The 23979-nt window shown below is 47.7% G+C and overlaps 1 protein-coding gene across 33 annotated transcripts in view; it reads left to right on the top strand.

Moving 5' to 3' along the window:
* Positions 1–23979, top strand: part of LOC116820233 (protocadherin gamma-A4-like) — a 393116-nt gene that overhangs the window by 358249 nt on the left and 10888 nt on the right. For all 33 annotated transcript variants that reach the window (XM_075068013.1, XM_075068012.1, XM_075068021.1 and 30 more), the window contains exon 3: positions 19804–19892. In XM_075068013.1, the coding sequence (XP_074924114.1) occupies positions 19804–19892 (89 nt within the window). The remainder of the gene's footprint in view (positions 1–19803; positions 19893–23979) is intronic.

Genomic DNA, 23979 nt, shown 5'->3' with positions numbered 1-23979 from the left:
ATTCAAAATAAAATTTATGATCAGAGCAACAATCTAGGAGTGACGCAAGATGCTAAGTGGGAAAGTGACAATGAGATTTCAGATGGTTGCTTTGCTTCTGGGCCAGTAGAGCCAGTGACACAGTGGAAGCAGTACTCTGCCCTTGGAAAAGGGAAGAGACTCCATTCACCCTGTACTAGTGACCCTACCTGCTGATTCTGCAAAAGTCACCAGGGTGTAGAGATACCAGGATTATCCCCTGCACATTCACACACTTGCCCAATAGATCAGCTCCTGGCATGCCCTGCAGGAACTATTCTTTAGAGGGAGCTTTGATTTGCTTCTGCTTGTTCTTCAGGGCCTGAGTTCAGCAAAGCATTAGGGTTTAAGCACATGTTTAAATGTTTGCCAAATTGAGCCCCTACTCACAGACTAGGAGTAAACCAAATGCGTGTCATACAGATTACTGCTTCTGTTCAGTCTGTCATTGATCTAGCAATGGTACAGTTGCATCCTTGCATCCTGGGCTGTCACCCCATGCCACACAGTGAGGAGAGAGAAATAGAACTCCGCAATGGGACAACACTTGCTTTTAGCCCTGGGATTGACTGAGATTGACTGAGTCTATAGAAAAACTATTGGGGTTATTTTAGAGGAGTTTTCTACTGTTAGTTATGTTTTTTTTTCTCCCTCTGAACTCTGTATAATTGGATTCCTGCTACTAAGGGAGCCTGGCTTTGCAGATGGAAGAATTTTATTTTTTTTTAAGTCCCAATAAAACTTTTTAATACTCTCAGAAACATTATTAGCTGTACCATCTTCTGTAAAATATGTGGTATTTACAGAGTGCATGAAGGTGTGGTGTGGCACAAGGGTGTTCCTGGCACTTATGTGATCTGCATAACCCACTTGTGAATTCATCACTCCTTAGTAAAAAGGACAACCACTCCACACCATCAGCTATGTGACTATGATATGTATGTAGGTGGGATTTTCAAAACCATGCATGTGCATCCTCTCTCTCTCTCTCTCTCTCTCTCTCTCTCTCTCTCTCACTCACTCACAAACAGAAACAAGGTTTATTGATTGCTGGCTAATGTAACCAGAATAAAAACTCTGTATCAAGAACACTGCAACTAATTAAATAGTAAGTGTTAAAAAGTCTGCCAATATTCCTTTAAGATGATGTAGCTATAGATACCAACAGCTTTACCTTTCATCCATTCTCTTTGCAAAAATCAAAATGTGTGAAAATTCACATTACACACACCAATAACAGTTTCAGGCCATATTCACCTCTGTTCCATTGTGAGCAACTGCACACCAAGGGGAGTCTTTCTGAGGAAGGGTAGGTGGTTGTACTTCTGGGACAGAGAAGACAGAGTTCCAGATTGAGCTTCATAGCCAGTGACAACTGTTCAGGAGTCCCCACGCCCTGAGATTGCCCTACCCCTGCTGGCCTGTTACAGTGAAGTGTAGGTTATCAATGTAATGAAAATAATTAATAAACCACATGTGGCATCTGTCAGTTAAAGTTTACAGAGAACAGAATTTTGGCCATTACATTGCAGAAGACGTGCTTTAAAAATATATCTTAATCGTGCAGCAATATCACAAACAAAACAACAGAGTTTGGGTAATGTGTAAATAATTTGATCATTAAAATATGTTACATTTATTGGTGATGGTTTCTGGTGAAAGTACAGAGGACCTGGAACTCTACATCCAGCTCATAGTGTCTCTGAACTAGAGAGGACCGGAGGAGTGGGGTGTTTCACCTCACCTCCTTCTCCACCTCCTCCCTTGAGCTCACTGCGTCCTTGCGCCTCCACCTACCTCCCAGTGCTTCTTCCCACCAAACAGCAGTAGCAAGCTCCAGGAGGGAGGGGGAGTAGCGGGAACGTGGCACGCTCAGGGGAAGAGGTAGGGCCAGGCAGAGATTTGGGGAAGGAGTCGGAATAGGGGCAGGGAGGAGACAGAGTTGGAGCGGGATCTTTGGGGAAGGGGTTGGAATGGGGACAGGAAGGGGCAGGGCAGGGGTGGAGTTGGGGCAGAGCCGGGGGCAGAGTGGGGGTTGAGCACCCACTGGTGCCAGTAGAAGTCGGCACTTGTGGACAGGGGATGGAACACTTGATGATTACCTGTTCCATTCATTCCCTCTGGTGAACCTAGCACTGGCCACTCTCAGAAAAGAGGATATTGGGCTAGATAGACCTTTTGTCTGACCCAGTATGACCGCTCTTAACCCTTGAAAACTGGGGAAGATTTAGATCCAGATCTGGACCCCATCTGTTCATTTGAAGTAAAACTATTTTAAGTCTTTTAAAACAGTCTGTGTAAACTTATATGAGACATGCTATGATCACATACAGACATCATAGGCAGCAGGTTTGTATAATTTTTGGTGGTGCCCAAAATGGTGGTGCCCGCCCCATCCCACCCCCTGCTCTCGCCCTGAAAGCCGATATAAAATGAAGCTACAATGTGTCGACACCACAAGATTACAAGGGTCAATTAAAAGTAGAAAGTCAGAAGCAGCACTTGACTGCTTCAATATACAGTATTATATTTTGTTGCACTTGTTGTGACAAAGTGGGAATGTTCTTAATATTTTCTCTGAATACTGCGTGAGTGCCTCAGTTTCCCCTGCAAGTGCCAACTGAAGGTGCTGGGGACAAAGAGATCCAGAAGAGACACAAAGGTTAGAGGAAGGAGTGTCAGTTTGGAGCTGGCTGGGGAAATGGGGAGAGGCCAAGAACTTGGGTCTAGGCTCCCCACCCTCCAAGATGGACCTGACTGAGGGGTCCTGTTTTCTGTACCTAGAAGCTTTGTTTTAGACTGTGATCCTGTCGTCTAATAAACCTTCTGTTTTACTAGCTGGCTGAGAGTCACGTCTGACTGCAGAGTTGGGGTGCAGGGACTTCTGGTTGCCCCAGGACCTGCCTGGGCACACTCTCTGCGGAAAGCGCACAGTGTGGAAGGACATGCTGAATGCTCCGAGGTCAGACCCAGGAAGGCGTAAGCTTCTTGCCCTGGAGACAGTATGCTCAGAAAGAGGAGGCTCCCCCAGAGTCCTGACTGGCTTTGTATGGAGTAGTTCCAAAGCATCCCGCAATCCCCTTCCACACTATGCGCTTCCCGAAGTCCACACAGGCACTGATACTCTCTCCTGCTGTCCATTTGTTTCTGTTGAGGCATTATAGAGCCAACCTGATCTCTTTTTCTCCACAACTACCTTCAGGTGTCACGTTGCAGGAGAGGCGACCCAGCCACAGTGCCCGACACAGGGTTCACCATCTCGTTGCAGGACCAGATACAGCCACTCGGAACTTTGCTACAGACATATCCAACCACATTTCCACCACTAATCTTGAGAAATGCATAGGGAAACTAGCACACGCACAGTAGTCAGAAAAACATTAGAACATTCCACTTTTAACACGTGTACTACTTAAGGTCGTTTGTAAATAATCAACCCTATGTGCTAGAACCACACATGATAACTCCAATCAACTGACCACAATTAAGTTGCACGTTTCCTCAAGTGAGGGGTCTGGGATGGAGCTGGGGAAGAGGGGTTCACAGTGCAGCAGGGTGCTCAGGGTTGGGGTGCTGGGGGCACAGGCTCTGCGGTGGGGCAGGGCTGGGGATAAGGAACTTGGGATGCAGACAGGCTGCCCCAAGTTTAGGACCAGAGAGGACTCTCCCGCCTCCTTACTGGCAGAAGCAAGCTCCAGGGGAGGGACCCCTCCTCCCCCCTCACATCTCCCCCTGCAGCACACTCACTCTGCACCACAGTCACTGCACATGCTCCTAGGGACTCTCTCAGGTCCAGAAAGCCCACTCGCCTCCCCTATGATGGGTACTGGGGCGGGGGGTTGCCATCATGTGTGGCCTCCCCACCCCTGCTGCTCCCCCTGGGTGCCAGGGGGGCAGAGGAGAGAGCTCCCAAGCATATGTGTGCCTCTTTCCCCCTCTTCTTTCCCTCTTCCCCTCCCCCGGTGCTCCAAGAGGCTGTCTGCCACTGATCTCTGTAGCCTTAGGCAAAAGCAGCACAAACAAAGGAGAGAGACACTGGCTGTTTTCTTTCAGACAGGGAAGCTCCGAAGCGGGGGCAGGGGAGAAACCCAGCTCCAAATATTAGTGGAGCACAGCCCCCAGCCTTGAATATTCCTGGTGCTTGAGCATCTCGAGCCCATATAAGCTGCCGCCCCTGCATACAGTGATATCATCTGCCTCAGAATTAAGGTTCTTAGCAGAATGTCTAATGTGAATTTTCACACATCTAGGTGTTTTGAAGTGAATTATCAATTATAGGGCTTTCATACTCTTTGGGCCCAATTCACTGATGCTGTCTGCTTTGCACCACTCTAGTTATGCAAAACACCCAAGTAGCTAGCCTAACTGATCCCAGATGGCACTTATACTTCTCATAACATAAAGCAGCTTTAAGACTGCCCTTATTCATGTCAGGAATCAGGCCAGCCCAAAGAACAGGAGAATGTAAAAGTGACTTACAGTCCATTTTGTCCTTTGGCCATTTCTGCTAGTAGACACATCAGGCACACAAATACACACATCCTTTGCACATGTAATTGAATATCTGAAAATCTAGTAAATGTTGTTTAATGTTTGGAAGCAACTGTAATCAGAGTGAAGTTACATGCTTGTGCTCTCCCACCATGATTACAATCTAGTGCTGCATAATGCAAATTGTGGCGTTATTATCTAGTGTAAATGATGCTCATGGGCACAGTAATAATAACTAATAATAAATGTACTCGACTTTTCCTAGGACAGTCACAAAGAGGTTTTGGACCCCGTTAAACCTAAAGGGGCTGCTTAGCCTAGGGCGAATGTTACAGCTTTATCATGTGTCTGAGAGACAGAGGGCTGGTCTACACTAGGGGAGGGGATCGATCTAAGATACGCAACTTCAGCTATGTGAATAACGTAGCTGAAGTCGAAGTATCTTAGATCGAGTTACCTACCGTCCTATCGGCGCGGGATCGATGTCCGCGGCTCCCCCTGTCGACTCCGCTGCCGCCGTTCACGTGGGTGGAGTTCTGGAGTTGACAGGAGCATGTTCGGGGATCGCTATATTGCGTCTAGATGAGACACGATATATCGATCCCCGAGAAATCGATTGCTACGGCCGGTAGTGAAGACGTACCCTGAGACAGGGCATAATGTGTTTGTTGTTTTTTTAATATTGTCTCCCCCATTGCCTAGCAAAGTGTCCATGTGGCCATTTTCTGGACAATGGCCACCCCTCCGTTGTTTTCTACCCTCATCCCAGCCATTGTGTCATTTGCTTATTACACAACAAAGATGTTATGAAGGAATAACACGGGCACAGTGAGTCTAGATAACTGTGTTTATTGACTACAGATAACATTCAAGGCCTAGTTACAGACACTGCTGCTCTGGCAGGGTTCTGGTGGCTTCTGAAACACACACAATATAGTTAGGGATACTAGAAGGCTCACAAACTATTTGAAGGGATAGTACCTAATACTATACCAGTATAGGAACTGCTTCCACAGTACTGCATGTACAGAACACTACTATGGCATTACCCCAGTGCGAGGAGCACTGGAGTACTCTGAGCTTGTGTTATAATGGAAGCAGGTCCCGTACTGTACATTGCACATGTTATGAGGACCGGTGCTAGGGATTTTAGCACCCAAGGCGGACAGCAATTTCGCCGCCCCGCGCGCTTGTCCTGCGGCTCCGGTGGAGCTGCTGCAGTGGTGCCTGCGGAGAGTCCGGTGCTCCATGGCTCCAGTGGAGCTGTCGCAGTCATGCCTGTGGGTGGTCCACTGGAGCCACGCGAGGAGCCAACTGTCCGGAGGCACGACTGTGGCAGCTCCACCGGAGCCGCCGACCAGCAGACCCTCCGCAGGCACCACTGCACAAGCTCCACCGGAGCTGCCTGCCGCCCCCTCCGGCAAAATGGCGCCCACCAATTATTCTGGCGCTCTAGGCGATTGCCTGGGCTGCCAAAATGGTAGCGCTGGCCCTCCATGTTATTCAATGCATAAAGCCTTTGTGATGAGATCAGGGCTGTGCGCACACAGTGCTGCCACTGAAGCAGTTCTTATGCTGGGAGCAGGAAAGCGGATGTTGGAGGAGGGCACAGTCTTTGCACACTGCCACCTAAAGCATGCTCAGCAGAGAGGGCTTTTTTCTTTTTCTCATTAAATAAAATTAAAGCCCCATGACGTGTCACGCTGTCTGGAGTAGTTCACAACCATGAGTGCCTACTTCAGAGCAGACTCTCAAAAACAGGGCAGACGCCCCAAACTGATGGTGTGTTCTATTATTAGAGTTCATCAAGCCAGTAACAACTGTGAACTCCTGGATCACTATAACAGTCTCACCGTGGAGTCACGGACAGTCCCCTTAGACTCTCCAGTCTATCTTGCTGCTCAGACAAACTGGACTTAGGGATAAATAGTTACTTACACCAAAAATCACACTGCATTCAGGTTGCTTCCAGTCCCAAGAGACCATCACTTACCTCCAGACCACCTGGTACAATAGAATTTAGACCAAAGACAATGCCTGCAGCCGATCCTGTAATAAATTATCTAATGTTTATTAACTAGGAAAAAGAAGTAAGAGTTATTTACAGGTTAAAGCAAGCAAACATAGACACACAAATGAGTTACCATTTAAATCCTAAGAGTGACAGAGATTTAGTGAGCTGTCTATTCAAAATGTCTTTCAGGGCAGACCCAGGAGGCAGCCCCTGGGGATCTCTTGCTTCTGTTTAGATTCTGTCTACTCTGTCAAGTTTCTGCACAGTAAAGCAGCTTTCTGTATTGTAACTCCTGAAGTGTACACACTGCCAAGCCACTTAGTGCACAGAAACTGTGCAGTTGCAGCGCTGTAAAAAAACTACCCTGAGAGGCATACAGCTTTCTGCACCTGGGGTACAGCACTGTGGGAGCAGTGTATTACAGAGCTGCGATTGGCCTCCTGGAGGTGTCCCACAATACCTATTCTTGCTTCTCTGGTCATTGGTATGAACTTTACTGTCCTGCCCTCAGGTGATCATCCCCACCCCATAAATTCATTTGGAATTTTAAAAGTCCCCTTGCTGTTTGCTCAGTGATGCATGCAGTGGTCTCAGCACATCTTTCCAGGTGGCCACGCCTGCCCCACACATCAGACAACCCCCTGCCTGGAGCAATTCTGAGCTCCTAGACCTCATCAACATTTGGGGAGAAGAAACTGTCCCATACCAGTTGCACTCCAGCCATAGGAATTATGTTGCCTACAGACAGATTTCACAATGCATGACAGAAAGGGATCATGACCGAGACACACTGCAGTGCACGCTCAAAGTAAAGGAGCTGCGGAATGCCTACCACAAGGCATGGGAGGCAAACCACTGCTCTGGTACTGCATCCAAGAGCTGCCAATTCTTCAAACAGCTGGATGCAATACTCAGTGGCAACCCCACCTCCACTGCAAAGACCACTGTGGATACTTTGGTGTCTCTCATGCCATTCAAGAGTGGACTAAGCCAGGAGGAAGAAATCTTGGATGAGGATGTGGACGGGGACTCAGATGCAGAGGATGACTTAGAGGCCAGAGATGCATGCAGCCAGGAGCTCTTTTCTACCCTGGAGGAGGCTAGCCAGTCATAGCTGTCAAATGTTGGTGAAGTGCAAACAGGAGAGGAGGTCCCTGGCAAGTGGGTTTGATTTTGGGACTTGCTGAGGTGAGTTGTTAGGGGCAGGAGGGGTGCAGAAAGCAGGCTTGTGTCTGTATGATGCACGTACCACCACATGCCTAGTCTCAGCAGCGGAACAGGCTGTTGATTGAGTCCCTCACTTCACCTCTGTCTATGTCTACACTGCGAAATTAGGTCGATTTTATAGAAGTCGATTTTTAGAAATTGATTTTATACAGTTGATTGTGTATGTCTCCACTAAGCGCATTAAGTCGGTGGAGTGCATCCTCACGACTGTGGCTAGCATCAACTCACGGAGTGATGCACTGTGGGAAGCTATCCCACAGTTCCCATAGTCTCCATTGCCCATTGGAACTCTGGGTTAAGCTCCCAGTGCCTGATGGGGCAAAAACATTGTTGTGGGTGTGTGACGGTGCTGCCTGTGGGAGCCAGCTGAGGTGACTCAATCAGGGTGAACTGCAAACAAAACAGGGCAGACAAATCCCAAACGCTGGTGGTTATTTCAATACTTAGATTTACCAACCAGCACAAAACAGCTTCTGTCGTACCTCACTGGTTACTTAGAAGTTTAAACCAAGCGGTTCCCTTAAAGTGCCCAGCCTCAGGCCTCTGTCCAGACACACCTGTCAGATATGATGATGATTCCTGAAAATCTTACTTCATTATATCAAAGAAAAGATTCTTCCAATCCCAAAGGATCAGCCACACACCCAGGTTCAATTATAACTTAGGTCTTACCCAAAATACACGCTATAGCCAATTCTTATTAACTAAGCTAAAATTTATTAGAAAAGAAAAGAGAGAGAGTGTTGGTTAAAAGATTAATAGACATACAGACTTGAATTCAATTCTTGAGGTTCAGATACATAGTAGAGGTGAGCTTGTAGTTGCCAAAAGTCCTTTTAGAAATAGTCCATAGGTTATAGTCCAATGTCCATATTCAGGGTGGCTCCAGTCAATGACTGGGGATCTCAATCCTTGTGGCTTAAGGTTTCCCCCTCTTGAAACCCAAAGCAGATCTGAGATGAAGAAGGATCGTGTCCCAGGCTTCTTATACATTTCCAGCAGCCTTTCGGCCTGAGAAAACAATAGGCTTAACTCCTTCTCCCAAACATCCTGGCAATTAGCACAGAGTAATTTATCCATTAAACAGTTCAGATACAGGTTACCACAACCTTCAAAGAGACACATAGACAATAATACTATTTCACTCAAATATCATCTTAAATGTTAATATTCCTTTTTTGATCTTTGAATTAAAACTATAGCAATAGACAAGATTTGTTTGCTTACATCACAAGACCTGAGCAAACACCTACCCTTCTACCTCTAACAATGCAGACTTGCATTTCAAAGCTCTATTCATTTACATATCTTGCTAACCAGTTTTTAAGGTTCATCCATGGGTCAGGTCAGTTAATTAACTCTTTCTGGCCCTGTCATCTTTTAATGAGACATTATGTTATACTTATAACGTCACAGGGTGGTTTGGGGTACATGCCGTCAGTCTCCCCTCTCTCCCTTCTTCTCTCCCTCCCTCTGTGAAAGCAACTGAAGACAATCATTTCATGCCTTTTTTCCTGGGTTACCCATGCAGACGCCATAGCAAGTCAAGCATGAAGCCTGCTCAGCTCACTGCTGCTGTTGCAAGCATTGTAAACACCTCGCACATTATATTGCAGTATGTGCAGAACCTGGCTAAGAGACTGCAGCAAGAGGACGATTGTGAGGAAGACATGGACAGAGACGTTCCTGAAAGCATGGGATGTGGCAATTGGGATATCATGGTGACAGTGGGGCTGGTTGATACAGTAGAACACTGATTCTGGGCCTGGTAAACAAGCACAGGCTGGTGGGATTGCATAGTGCTGCAGGTATGAGATGATTCACAGTGACTGCAAAACTTTCAGATGTGTAAGGCCACTTTCCTGGAACTCTGTGAGTTGCTTTCCCTTGCCATGTGGAAGCTTGCAACGCCTGACTGCTACTGGTCAGTCAGAAATCAATTTGGAGTGGGCAAATCTACTATGGGGACTGCTATGATTCAAGTAGCCAGTGCAATCACTGATGTTGTGCTATCAAGGGTAGTGATTCTGGGAAATGTGCAGGTCAAAGTGGATGGCTTTGCGGGAATGGGTTTCCCTAACTGTGGTGGGGCGATAGACGGAATGCATATCCCTATCTTGGCACCGGACCACCTTGCAAACCAGTACATAAACCATAAGGAGTACTTCTCAATGGTGCTGCAAGCACTGATGGATCCCAAGGGATGTTTCACTGACATCAGCGTGGGATGGCCAGGAAAGGTACATGAAGCTCACATCTTTAGGAACTCCAAGCTGTCTGAGCAGCTGCAAGAAGGGACTTCCTTCCTAGACCAGAAAATTACTGCTGGGGATGTTGAAATGCCAATCGTGATCCTTGGAGACCCAGCCACCCCTTGCTCCCATGGCTCATGAAGCCTTACACAGGCAGCCTGGACTGTAGTAAGGAGAAGTTCAACTATAGGCGAGCAGGTGCAGAATCATGATAGTGGAACCTGCAGCAGCGGATTGTCCAGTATCTCCATGAGAGTTTCCTGGAGATCCCTGAGCCCTGGTCTATACTACAGGGTTAGGTCGAATTTAACCTCAAAGTTCTAAACACCTGAAAATGGCAGTTCACATAGTTCAGCAGAGATTTGTTAGAGTTTGGCAGTTACATTCTCTGGAGATTCCATCTACAATGAACATGTTCCAGCTCAGGGATACAGGGGCTGACCAGGACTTTCCCTACCATTGTTCTTCCCAGATTCCAGGTGCCATTATGGGACAAGGCACAAAAACAGAGGACAACTAGGCCATTTTCTGTGAGCATTAAAAGCCCCTCCTGCTGTGCCCAGTGTCACGGACTCACAGATCGTGCCCACTCTTGGCCCTGTGCGGTCCGTAGGGGGTGCCCCTTTTAGTGAGACAGCCCTTCTTGGGGGGTCCACTCTCTCTCAGGGTCAGGCCCCTCCACCTCCTGGAGCCTTAGCACATCTATCTCTGCCGTGGGCCCCCGCCGGGAGTCCATGCACTCTGGACCCTATGGGCCTCTTCACTCCCAAAGGGGCTGATGCAACCCTGTTCTCTAGACCGGAGTGACTCTCAGCCAGCATAAAACAGGAGGGTTTATTGAGAGTTGAACACAGCACAGGAAACTCTCAGGGCCTCAGGCCTGGCCTCTCACAATAACACCACATCCCAGTCCCCTGCATCCAGGTGGGCTCTGCCTGCTTCCCCTCGCCAGCCCAGCCCCCCTGCTTCCCAGCTGGGTCTCTGATATCCCCGACCTCAAGCCCCCCTCTGTTCCATTGTCTTCTCTCCAGGTAAACAGAGTCGTAAACAGGAAGGCCTGAGTCCCCTCTCTCGGCACAACCCTCCTCTGGCTGAAACCGGCTGGTCAGGTCACCGGGGTCCTCTCTCTGCAGCCCATTGTCCTCCCACTGGCTAGAACCGGTTGTCTCCTGGGCTGGGGTCCCGAGTCCCTCTCCGGTCCTCTGTAACAACAAACTCTCTCTCCCCTCGTTAAACCAGTAACACCCGGGGACATTGAGTCCCACCCCCTGTGCATGCAAACCCTGGAAAAGACAGAAAACCCCAAGAAAAACCCCCCACTTCGTCACACCCAGGCAGTATGGAAGAGGGAACCACCTAACTCAAATGCAGAGGGACCTGAGGTGGGGTTGGCAGTAGGATGTGACAAGGTGCCTGAGAGAGTGGGTGAAGAACTGGAACTTAGAGCTGTCAGGTGGGCGGAGAGAGAGAAACTGAGACCTAGGAGGGAGAGACGGGGACCTGAAGAACCAGTGGAGAAGGGGGAAAACTGAGCTTTCCAAGGAGCTGGGAGGAGGGAGACTGGGATCTGAGGAACCAGTTGGGTAGGGCAACTCAGAGCAAGCAGTGGGTGAGACAGATCAGATGAGGAGCTAGGCTGGGTGGAGCTCAGACTGATTGGACAAGAACCTTGGAGCAAAGATTGGGATGAGGAGCCCAAGGGGGCACTGGGGCTGGAGGTAGCCCCAAGGCAGAAAGTTGGACTGGCTTGGCAAGGAAACAAGAAAAAGGATGAGAGGTCAGTGAAAAGGGAGGAGGACTGAGCCAAAGAGTCGGTGGTGGGGAAGCAACAGGGCACGTACAAGAACAAACTGAGGGGACACCGCAGAAGGGGTCAGATGTCGGAGGGGGGGAAGGGGCAGAAGGGCCTGTGCCCAGGGCTGGCGCTTTCATTTAGGCAACTTAGGCAGTCGCCTAGGGCGCCCCCATTATGGGGGGGGGGCGGCATTTTGCCGGGGGGGCAGCAGGCGGCTCCGGTGGAGCTGCTGCAGTTGTACCTGCGGAGGGTCTACTGGTCTCACAGCTCCGGTGGACCTCCCGCAGGCATTTCTGCGGATGGTCCGCTGGTCCTGCGGCTCCGGTGGACCTGCTGCAGGCATTTCTGTGGATGGTCCGCTGGTCCCGCGGCTCTGGTGGACCTGCCACAGGCATTTCTGCGGACGGTCCGCTGGTCCCGCGGCTGTGGCAGCTCCACCGTAGCCGCGAGACCCGTGCGCAGGGTGGCGAAATGGCCCGGCGCCTAGGGCGCCAGAAACCCTGGCGCCTGTCCTGCCTATGACCACTGGAGATCTCCCTCTCCAGAACCTGGAATTGAGTGCTCTGGGAATTACTCAGGATTGAGAAGGAGGTGGTTGTCTGTAGGATCCCACCTCATTTGTTGCAGAAGTCAGCGGCTGTTTAAGAGACTGCAGGAAGAGAAAGGATGTGTAAAGCAATTGAGTGAAGCCTGGAGAACTGAAGTCTATCCCTGCCTCTTCCATAGAGTTCCTATGTGATATTAGAGAGACAAACTTGGGGGAGGTAATATCTTTTATTGGACCAACTTCTGCTGGTGAGAGAGAGAAGTTTTCAAGCTTACACAGAGCTCTTCTTCAGCTGTGGGAAACTATACAAAGTGAAACAGATTGTTTAGCATGCGTAGTTAATACATATTTTAAGGGACCATTCAAGGTGAAGGGGCCTATTAACACCCCTTCAGTCATAGGGAGGAAAGCAGGGCTGCCCAGAGGATTCAGGGGGCCTGGGGCAAAGCAATTTCAGGGGCTCCTTCCGTAAAAAAAAGTTGCAATACTATAGAATACTATATTCTCGTGGGGCCCCCTGCGGGGCCTGAGGCAAATTGCCCCACTTACCACCCCGCCCCGGGCAACCCTGGAGGAAAGGAAGGGAAGGGGGAGGGAAATCAGCTGGGGAAGGGGGTTACTAGTGGGTTGCAGAGTGTTGTAATAAGCCAGAAATCCAGGGTGTCTACGCAGTCCATGATTTTTAGCATCTAGCAAATTTATGAGTTTAAGCTCCCCGGTTCCTCTGTTAAAAGTGTTGTGTAGCTGCCCTTTGAGGATGAGGACTGACAACTCAGATATGGAGCGATCGCTTTGTGAAAAGTGTTCACCCACAGGTGATGTGGGGTTTTTGTCTTTTATAATTTTCCTGTCCAAGTTAATTCAAGAATGTAGTGATGGTTTGCTTTCACCCGTATAGTGGCTATTGGAGCATTTAGTGCAGAGATGACACATGGGGGGAATGTGGGGTCAGATTGGCCTGCTGGGGGTGGGGAGGGAAAGGGACTCTGTCCTTCTCTCCCTGTGCCTCCCCTCAGGGACAAGGGCTGAGCATGCTGGGTGGGGGAGAGCGGGGCTCCAGCTCACTCAGCCCTTGTCCCCAGCAGCCGAGCCCAGGCTAGGACCAGGCCACTGCTGCCTCCCAGCCAGGATCTCTCAGGCAGAAGTGGCTTCGTCCTGGGAGAAAGGCACAGGGAGAGAAGGACAGAGTCCCTTCCCCCCCACTGGTAACTTTGGTGGGGCAGGGAGAGCGCCGTGGCCCTGGTCTGGGCCCAGGGCAGGGAGGTTCTGGGTAGAGGAAACACATGGGGTGGCCATGTATCCTCCCCTTTAGAATGTGCCCTCCCCCAGTGTGGGGAGGCATGAGTTGTCTATGATTTAGTGCACTGGACAAGGTATACCACATGTTGTGATAGGCATGTGTAGGACCCATGGAACTTGAAAGGTGTTTTGGGGTGTTGGGGTGGGGGTGTTGATCATTGTAGCATTGTTCTGTCAGGGTCTGGTGCTACTTTGAATTGGCATGTCCTGGTCTGTGGGAAGCTTTCTTGTGATGATGATCTCGGAGAGGTAGGGAGTTATTTGATGGCCAGAAGTGGTGGATGAGGATAGATTTCTTTCAGGATGGCCTGACTGTGGGTTGTAGCTGTTTGATGATAACCTACATGGATTCCAATGTGGGGTGATAGGTGACAACTAGGGGTGTGCGGTCGGAGGGGGGATTATTTTCATTTTGAAGCAGGTTTTCTTGGAATATTTGAGTGGCCCATTCCATGATGCAATCTACTTCTCATGTGGAGTTTCCCTGTTTGATGAAGGTGGTTTTGAGTGTGTTAAGGTGCATATCCCAGACTTTCTCCCTAGAACATATTCTGTCTGTAGATATCAGATTTCTTGGTGTGTTTGGAGTGGTTACTGGATCTGTGAAGGTAGGTGTGGTGATCCATGGTTTCTTATATGTAGCTGTCTGTACAGTACCATTGCTGAAGCTGATCGTGGTGTCTAGGAAGTTGGTGGGGGTTTGGGAGTGTGCCAGAGAGTGTTTAATGGACAAGTGGTGGTTGTTGAAGTTGTGATGGAAGTCTGTGAGGGAGTTTAAGTCGTCTGGCCAGAGGATGAAAATATCATCTATGTATCATCTATCACCATGAATGGCTGGACTCTTAGTAACAAAGGCACCGGACTTCCACATGGAGGAATACAAAATATAGTTCGATCACAGTTTTGAAACTCTCTAAAGCATTTCTAAAATAGCTCTTCTGTCAGATAGGTATAAACATTTATCAGTACTTATTTAAAGAGCAACATAGAATAGGGCAAGGAATTAGGAGTCAGGAGACATGGAGTCTCTTCCCAGCTCTGATTGCACCCTTTGTCTTTACGTAGATTGTAAAATCTCTGAGGCACAGATTGCCTTCTGCCAAGTATCTGTACAGTATCTAGCACAATGGGGCCTTAATGCTGTCTGGGGCCTCTCTGTGCAACTGTAATACAACTAAATAATAGTAACAATTCAGGGGGTCCTTCATAACTCACTTGTGGCTTGCTTTACACAGACCACATCATCTTGTAGTCAATAGGTTGATGTGGCTAATGAGCTTTTGGGATACCCCAGATTTCACCAGACAGCAAATATTGCAAAAGCAATATCTCTGGATACTCCCTACTAGGACTTCCTCTGCAGATTACACAATAATTTGCATACTGCTCAGAAGATAGTTTGCAATGGCCAATCCCGCCTGGGATATTAGTGGAGTAATATCAAAAATGGAAGGGCATGGATGGCAGGTTAAACCCCCATTCAGGGCGGCTACCCCTAGCTCTGCCCCTTCCACCTGAGCCCCAGCCAGCTTCTGGGGGGAGGAGGGTGAGGAGGGATGCAGCAGGCAGGGAAAGGGATGGGGGGGGCCTCAGGGGAGTGGGTGCGTGCAAGAGAGGAGGGACGCAGGGAGTGGCAGGTGGGACCTCATGAGGGAGTGAGGTGGATGAGAGGATGGATGTGGAGTGTGGTGAGATCCTCCAGAGAGGGAGGTGAAGTGGAGGAGAGGAGGGACGCACCAGGCAGTGGCAGGCAGTGGAGGCCTCGGGGAAGAGGTGGTGCACAGGTGGGGCCACCACGGCCCAGGCATCCTGCGGCGGGTCTGTGGCGGCTCCTATTATATCCGCCTCCTGTGTGGAAAGGGAAGATGATGTCATGGTTAAGGCATTGGACTTGAACTCAGCAGACTATGGTCCAACTTCTGGCCGTGTCACAGGCTTTGTGTGTGACCTTGGGTAAGTCGCTAAGGGCCAGATTTGCAAAGGAATTTAGGTGTCTAAAGATACAGATAAGTACCTGGGCACCTAAACCCACAGGCCTGTAGTCTCTCAGTACCTCAGTGTCCCATCTGGGAATAATAATCCTTCCTATGTCTGTGCTGTTTATTCAAGTTCTGATGTCTCCGAGGCAAGGGCTGTTTGTTGCTATGTGTTTGTACCTAGCCCACATAAGGAGACCTTGATGTTGGTTGGGGCCTCTAGCTGCTACCATAAATAAATAATAACTAATAATTTAATACGAAGATCATCTTGGGGCTCTAGGATTATTTCATTGGACCCTTTTGGGGGAAATATGATTGCAAGTCAGTGAGCAAACAGTGTTAAACACAGCTGCTGGCCATCTGGCAAACATTGAGTAGCATGCTGTACTGTATCTAAGAATATAGATTGCAGCTTCATTTAATCAAAACTCCTGGGTTAGTTGAAGTTCAGTTGTATCCCCTGAGATTTGCAAAGCTGACTGACCGGTCTGTAGTGCTAACAGTCATCCATCGGCTTCCACTGAGCCCTGGGGTTGGGGAACCAGATTTTAAATGCTGGCTATGCTCCTTTAGCCCCCTCTTATTTTCTCACCCTATTGCTATAAGAAGATAGTGGTAGCATCTTATTTTCTTCCCTGCCTCTCAGGTTCTGCGGAGCTAGTGAGTGGTATATCTCCCCTCTGCTCTGGGTTTGTGCTTTTTCAGCATTGATCAGATGGCTTCCCCCTCCCACCCCTACTTAATCCAAAACCCTGTTAATCCATAGGCAAGTGATTCCCAAACTTTTTACTAAGGTGACCCCCACAACTGCATTTTGTCTTTTGTGCGTGTGTGTGACTCACCTTTACGTGTATGCACCCTCTGCCCCGGCACTGAAATCCTAATCCTGGTCTGGTGTGGAGGGGAGAGCCCAGGACAGCAGGAGGGAGAGGGAGAGTGAGCTCATAGACTCATAGACTTTAAGGTCAGAAGGGACCAATATGATCATCTAGTCTGACCTCCTGCACAAAGCAGGCCACAGAATCCTACCCATCCCCTTCTATAACAAACTCCTACCCTATGTCTGAGTTATTGAAGTCTTCAAATTGTGGTTTGAAGACCTCAAGCTGCAGAGAATCCACCAGCAAGTGACCCATGCCCCACGCTGCAGAGGAAGGCGAAAAACCTCCAGGGCCTCTGCCAATCTGCCCTGGAGGAAAATTCCTTCCCAACCCCAAGTATGGCGATCAGCTAAACCCTGAGCATGTGGGCAAGACTCACCAGCCAGCACTCAGGAAAGAATTATCTGCAGTAACTCAGATCCCAGCTGGATCTGCACTCACCCCACAGCAGCCTGTTCCATGGGGCTGGGCCTAGCTTCCCATTCTGGGCATTGCAACTGGGCATAGTGGTCTCAACACCACTCAGGTTTTGCCCAGTAGCCCCCTCCCTCAATCCCTAGGCCTCCTTTCTCCACCAGGTCAGGAGAAGTATATATATGATGAGGTCAGGGCCCAACTCTGGACATAGCAATGCATCTACAACCTTCCCATGATCCACTGGTGGATGAGGACCCACCATTTGGGAAACACCACCACAGGCTTTGGGTGTCCTCTGAAACCTTCTCATGAATGGGGTTACACAGTGTAGCTTATCTGAAACAACTTAAAGGCCTTCACCTTACATAGCCTTCAGATGGGAGTCCAGGGCCCAATCTTGCAAACACTGATGCATATAAGTGATTTTCCTCAATTACATGCACATATGTTTGCAGGATTGGGCCTATAATGCCAAATTTTTAAAGGCATTTAGGCACTTAAAGATGCAGATAGGTGCCTGGGGGTGCCATGTGAATTAGGAACCTAGGCCCAGATTCACAAAGGTGCTTAGGCATCTAACTCCCAGACACCTAAATCCCATTTTCAGGTGCCACTGAGATCCACAAAGCACCCACGTGGCTGTTATCTAACCTGTAAGTGCCCAAACTCATTCGGTGCCTAAGTTGTTGTGGTACCTAGGCACCTATATTTCTGCCTTGGTGCATGCACAGTGCTTCCTCACTCTGGACATACAGGTGTCTATTTCCCCACTAAACCCCAGTGCAATCCATGAATCTGGGGGTGGACCCTGTAACTGTGCCTTAGTGGGTCACAACTGAGGATGCCAAATTCAGGATGAACTGCTGAGAAATAGGGCAAACACAACCCAAAACTGGCAGTTATTCTTTTAGAAGATATACCAGACCAGCCACAAAAGTAAACTCCAATTTCACCACACTGGCTAACAAGAAAACATAAAGGCAGTTTCCTCAGTCATTCCAGTTCTTATATCTCCACCAAAAACACTGGATTCAGAGATGAATGGTTCTTTACAACCAATCTCATCAAATAATAGGTTCTTCTGATCCCAAAGGACCAGCCACACACCCAGGTCAATATATAACTTAAATCTTACCCACAACGCACACTGGTGCCAATCCTTTAGTATCTAAAGGTTTATTGAAAGAAAGAAAGAAAAAGAAAGAAAGAAAGAAAGGTGAGCATTAAAATCAGTTAGAAGAATCAATTACATACAGTAATGGCAAAGTTCTTAGTTCAGGCTTGTAGCAGTGATGGAATGAACTGTTGGCTTAAGTCAAGTCTCTGGAATACATCCACAGCTTGGATGGGTCATTCAGTCCTTTGTTCAGAGCTTGTTTGTAGCAAGGTTCCTCCAGAGGTAAGAAGCAGGACTGAAGACCAAATGGAAGTTTTTCCAGGGCCTTTTATAGCTTTTGCCATGTGGAGGGCACCCCATTGTTCTTACTGTGGAAAATTACAGCAACAAGATGGAGTTTGGAGTCACATGGGCAAGTCCCGTGCATTTTGCCTAGTCACAGCAGGAAATTCTATTAAGTGTAGATGGGCGTCTCCCATGGTCTATTGTTAGTTAAATATTCTTGATGAGCCTCTTAATTTGAACAATCCCTCCAAGTTGTGCTCTGGTTATCTTGTGGGCGTTGCCCCAGGAGCAAACATTTGAAATCCAAGTATAGAGCCAAAACTTATAACTTCACACACAGAAATGATACATCAAAGAGATAGCATAATCATAACCAGCAAATCATAACCTTTCCTTAGACACCTCACTCAACAACCTTTGTACAATATTTGCAGCAAATATATAACCGTGGTTGCAACAATGATATATATTGTCATATTTTAATCAGATAACATCACAGGCCCTCCTTCACCTAACCAATATTCAAGGCCTGATCTGATAGGGGTGCTGAGAAGCTGCCTAAATCCACACAAAACATCAAGGAGAGACAGTTGGACCTCCCTTCTGATCTGTAGCTAGGGTGACGAGACGGCAAATGTGAAAAATTGGGATGAGGGTGGGGGTAACAGGCGTCTATAGAAGACAAAGCCCCAGATATCGGGACATCTGGTCACCCCATCTTTAGCCCAGTAGTTAGGATATTCCTGGTGACCATCTCCTGGGGGATGGAGGCCACTGCTTCAAGTCCCCCCTCTGCATGATAAGTAAGAAATTTGACCAGACACCTGTTACCTCTCAGGTGAGTGCTGGAACTATGGGATATTCTGGTTTGGGTCTCCTCAGTTTCTCCTGCGGAAGTTGCTCCACTATAATTAAATGTTAATTGGGCCATATTAAAAACAAGACTCCCTCTGTAGTCTAGAGGTTAGAGCACTCCCCTGAGCGGTGTCAGAACCCTTCTCCTTATCAGTAAACCCAGTGTTTTTCAGCAATGAATACACAGTAATTTTAGATTGTCTCTCTCTCTGCGTTGTATAGGGAGCCTAGGTGCCTAAATCAGACTTTGTGGTTCACAGGTTGTTCTAGTGATTCTCTAGGCACCTCAAAGTTAGGTGTTGCGAAGCTGAGCATGGCAACACCTAAGTTACTCTGTGGGTCCGGGCCCTAGTGAAAACCGCACTGTGCAGCTATTTACACTGTTGAGCACCTACCCAGCTGTAAAATCGGGCCCTTCGTGATCATTTTTCTGTAAAACTCCAGACACAGATCGAGACGTTGGGGAATGTCTTATCTCTAGAATATTTCATTAATGGGTCACCTTATAATAATCAATAGCATTAACTTTTTCTACAGAGCATGGTGCTTCTACAGGCAGTAGCTGACAGAATCCCACCCTCTCTGCTGAGCCCTTGGTAACTCTTTCTTTATTTTCTTTTCCTTAGCTCTCAGAATGGAGAAGAAGGTGGAGCTTGGCCAAACAACCAGTTTGATACGGAAATGCTTCAAGCCATGATTCTGGCATCAGCAAATGGTTAGTTTCCTTTAAATACAAGATAATTGCATCGTTTGTAGTGATGTAACATTTAAAGTGCATGTAATTAGATAGGATTTTAATATTATCAGTGGTTCAGAGCAACTGTCCAGGATGATGTGGCTTCCTAAAGTACTTCTTAAGCAAATACCATCAGAATACCATTGGCACTTGTATTACTATGCAAAAGAGACATGAACCGGGGTGCTGGAACAATGTGTATAGTGGGGGTGCTGAGAGCCACTGAATCAAACTGTAAACCCTGCATATGATGGAAACCACTTCAAGCAGCACCACACACACACAGGGGCAGCTCTAGGCATTTTGCCACCCCAAGCACGGCAGGCAGGGCGCCCCTAGTGGCTTGCCGCCCCAAGCACGCACTTGGCGTGCTGGTGCCTGGAGCCACCCCTGCACACACACCCTTGGTTTTAGAATCCATTATATGAATAGGTTAGGATATGAATAGGATACAAATGGGGAATTATTAACATGGAGCAGGGCTTGCAGTTGATGTGAAATAGTCATTCAGTTGTGTAGTAAGGCAGGAGGGTAAAGGCTGAGAATCTTCAGCACCTGCATTCTTGAGAGTGTGGTGTCTGGCTCATAATATGGAGATATGGACTAGAAGAGCCTGTGTTTGGAGTGTCTCTCTCGCTTTTTAAAAATATGTATGTGTAGTTGTATAGAGTGTCTGATCCCAAAATAAAACAAATATGCAATGTCTGATTTGATACACCAGTACATGTGAGGGGATGCCATTTTGGTGTCAATCTGAGAAAAGGAGCAAATTGGGAGACTTGGCTGTGAATAGGACATGGAAACACAGTATTGGAAGCATAGGATTTGCTGTAGTGGATCCCAAGGCCCATCTACTCCAGTATCCTGTCTCCAGCAGTGACCAGCACCAGATGATTCAGAGGAAGGTGCAGTAGACAGATGTGGGATAATCTGTCCCCCTCTTCCCCATTCTCACATATGAGAGCAGGAATAACATATGTTAGTAGCAGAAAAGAGACGTTTTTTGGTTTTGGAACAAAGGGACAGATTTTTAAACAAGAGAAGTCCTCTTTTACAGGGACAATTTTGCACCCATGAAAAACTGTGATCCCAAATACTAGTTGGTAGATGTTTAATGACCAGGCTGTACCCACGCATCCAAGAATTATTCTAGCTGCTAGCTCATTTTTAATAGCAAAATACAGACACATTTTTAGTGCTGACAGCAAAGGTGAAGGCTGAGGCATAACTGAATATCTGCCTCACCAGCTTTAAAATACTTTATTAGCAATTATTATGCTTGTGGTTTGTGTGTGGGTTTTGTTTGTTTGTTTGTTTGTTTGTTTGTTTAACTTTTACCATGTATTGTTATGTGAGAGTGACAGGAAATGCAGAAGAGTGTTTGTAGCTCTCTGATCCTGGTGCACTTTTGTTAATGAATCATAATAGACAAGTCATTAGAATACAGAATTCAAGATAAAGAGGCTAGCTGTTTTACATAGAGCCTTCGTTTATAAATACCTTTAAGTCTGTTCCCTCTAAATTTTAAAGACAGAAAAACACAGCATAGCCATAAAACACTGGCAAAAATGCTTAGCATGTTTTCTCTCTGCTCTTGGCAGAAAAAAGTCTGTGGTTAGGATTTCAAATTGGTATTTCTTCTTTGGAGAGCTGCTTTAGCCTGAACTTTGTCACCTTGAAAGCCTCTCTGCAGACTCTGAAAAGCCCAAGCAAACAGCTGCCACAGCCAGTTAAGGAGATAAAGGTCTTGAATATTAGAGTGTTTTCTTTCATACATATGTATTTTTAAGAATGGAAACAATCTGAAAATGTGGTTCTACTCTGTAAATGGACTCTTTAAAAATAGCCACAGAGGCCATATGTTTGTCATTTCTCCGTGACTCCAGCTAACTTGTCCTCCTCACTTTACAAATAACATGATTATTTTTCTGCTTGCCTGCCCTGCAATCCCTGGGATCTAAAAGCTGAATAGGTTATTTCTAAATTGTGTATCAGTTTACACTTACCTGTGAGGAAGGGACCCTTTCTCTAGCAAAACTTCCCTATCCCACATGATGAGCTAGTTCATGGCATTGTTTGCCGCTGCCCAGATTGGTGATGCTCTGCCCTGATGTAATGCCCCTCTGCAGGGTTTTTTCTGTGCTCTTGGGGATGTGTGAAATCTGTTCCATCCATTAGACTGTAGCAAATTACTCTCCCTGATGAGTCAGCTCCACTCTGCAGAATGGAAGATGGGCAGAGGGCCGTGACTGTCTCCTCCCCAATCCTCCCTGCTGCGTTTTCTGTATCTTGCCTGGGAGGATGGGGAACAGAAGCCAGGAGTCTCTGTTCTCACCAGAGCATAGAGAGACCAGGACTGCTCTTGTGAGAGGCTCTTGCACAGCCACCATATTGATCCAGTTCAGCACAGTGCACACCCATGTGCTGATCCGTAAACACATTAGTAGTGTCATTGACTTCAGCATCACTCTTCATATGCTTAGGTGCTGGGCTGTATGGGGGAAAGACTTCTTGCACCCCCCGTTTGTCACATGCCCATGCAAGAGCCACTTAAATTCAAGCAGAAGGGGGACAGTGATACCACTGCTGCACCATTTCCTCTGTTTCAGCCTGAGATATCACAGATACCCCTCCACTGAGTGCGAGGAGACAGAACAGGAGACTGGCTATACTCTCCAGCACCATGCCCTGCAGATCCAATCTGTTTGGGAGTTAATACAGTTAGTGGTGGCATTGACTCTCTGAGTCCTGTTCAAGGCTGCCAGGGAGCAGCTGCAGGGAGACCCAGCTAATAGCAGTAGGGCTTCTTCCAGGGGTGAAGTCATTCCAGTGCGGCCCAGCCATGCAGAGGTGAAGCTATCCCTGGAGTATGGCTCCTGTCTTTATGGCTCTGGGTTCCCTTCCCCATGAATCTCAGGACTTCAGGTTGGGAGAACTCTACAGCTCCTAAACTCCTCTCTTTGCTTGAAGGGAGGCTGCTTAGGAACCTGCAAGGTCAGCCTCCTGCAGTTCTCTTTCCCCGCTGCTCTTTTTTCATGGGTTTCTCCCTGGGACAGGCAGCAATCCTGTCCAGTTTCATCAACTGGAACTTAGTTAACACCAGTTATGGTCAGTAACAATGCTACTGCCTCTTCTCCTTTCATTTTGCCAGTTTGCTAATCATAGAATCATAGAATATCAGGATTGGAAGGGACCCCAGGAAGTCATCTAGTCCAACCCCTGCTCAAAGCAGGACCAATCCCCAACTAAATCATCCCACCCAGGGCTTTGTCAAGCATGACCTTAAAAACGTCTAAGGAAGGAGATTCCACCATCTCCCTAGGTACCCCATTCCAGTGCTTCACCACACTCCTAGTGAAAAAGTCTGTCCTAATATCCATCCTATCCCCCCCCCCCACACACACTGCAACTTGAGACCATTACTCCTTGTTCTGTCATCTGCTACCACTGAGAACAGTCTAGATCCATCCTCTTTGGAACCTCTTTTCAGGTAGTTGAAATCAGCTATCAAAACCCCCCTCATTCTTCTCTTCTGCAGACTAAATAATCCCAGTTCCCTCAGCCTCCCCTCATAAGTCATGTGCTCCAGCCCCCTAATCATTTTTGTTGCCCTCCACTGGACTCTTTCCAATTTTTCCACATCCTTCTTGTAGTGTGGGGCCCAAAACTAGACATGGTACTCCAGATGAGGCCTCACCAATGCCAAATAAAGGGGAATGAGTTAGTCCCTTTCGTATCTGTGGCAGTGCTCCTACTATACAGCCCAAAATCCATTAACTCTCTTGCCAACAAGCGGCAACAATGTTGACTCATATCCAGCTTTCCTCATCATGTAATCCTGAGGTCCTTTCTGGCAGAACTCATCAAATCCACTTGGTCCCTAGTCTGGAGCAGTCATGTATTCTTCCGTCCTAAGCTGGCAGACTCTGCAACTGTCCTTTCTTTTCTCACTTGTTGAACCTCATCAGATTCATTTGCCCCAATCCTCTAATTTGTCTAGATTCCTCTGTATCCTATGCCCTGCCCTCACAGCTATCTACCACTCCTCCCAATTTAGTGTCATTTG

The sequence above is a fragment of the Chelonoidis abingdonii genome, chromosome 7 (genome assembly GCF_003597395.2).
Source record: "Chelonoidis abingdonii isolate Lonesome George chromosome 7, CheloAbing_2.0, whole genome shotgun sequence".
NCBI lineage: Eukaryota > Metazoa > Chordata > Testudines > Testudinidae > Chelonoidis > Chelonoidis abingdonii.
This window is presented reverse-complemented; position numbering and strand designations above follow the sequence as displayed.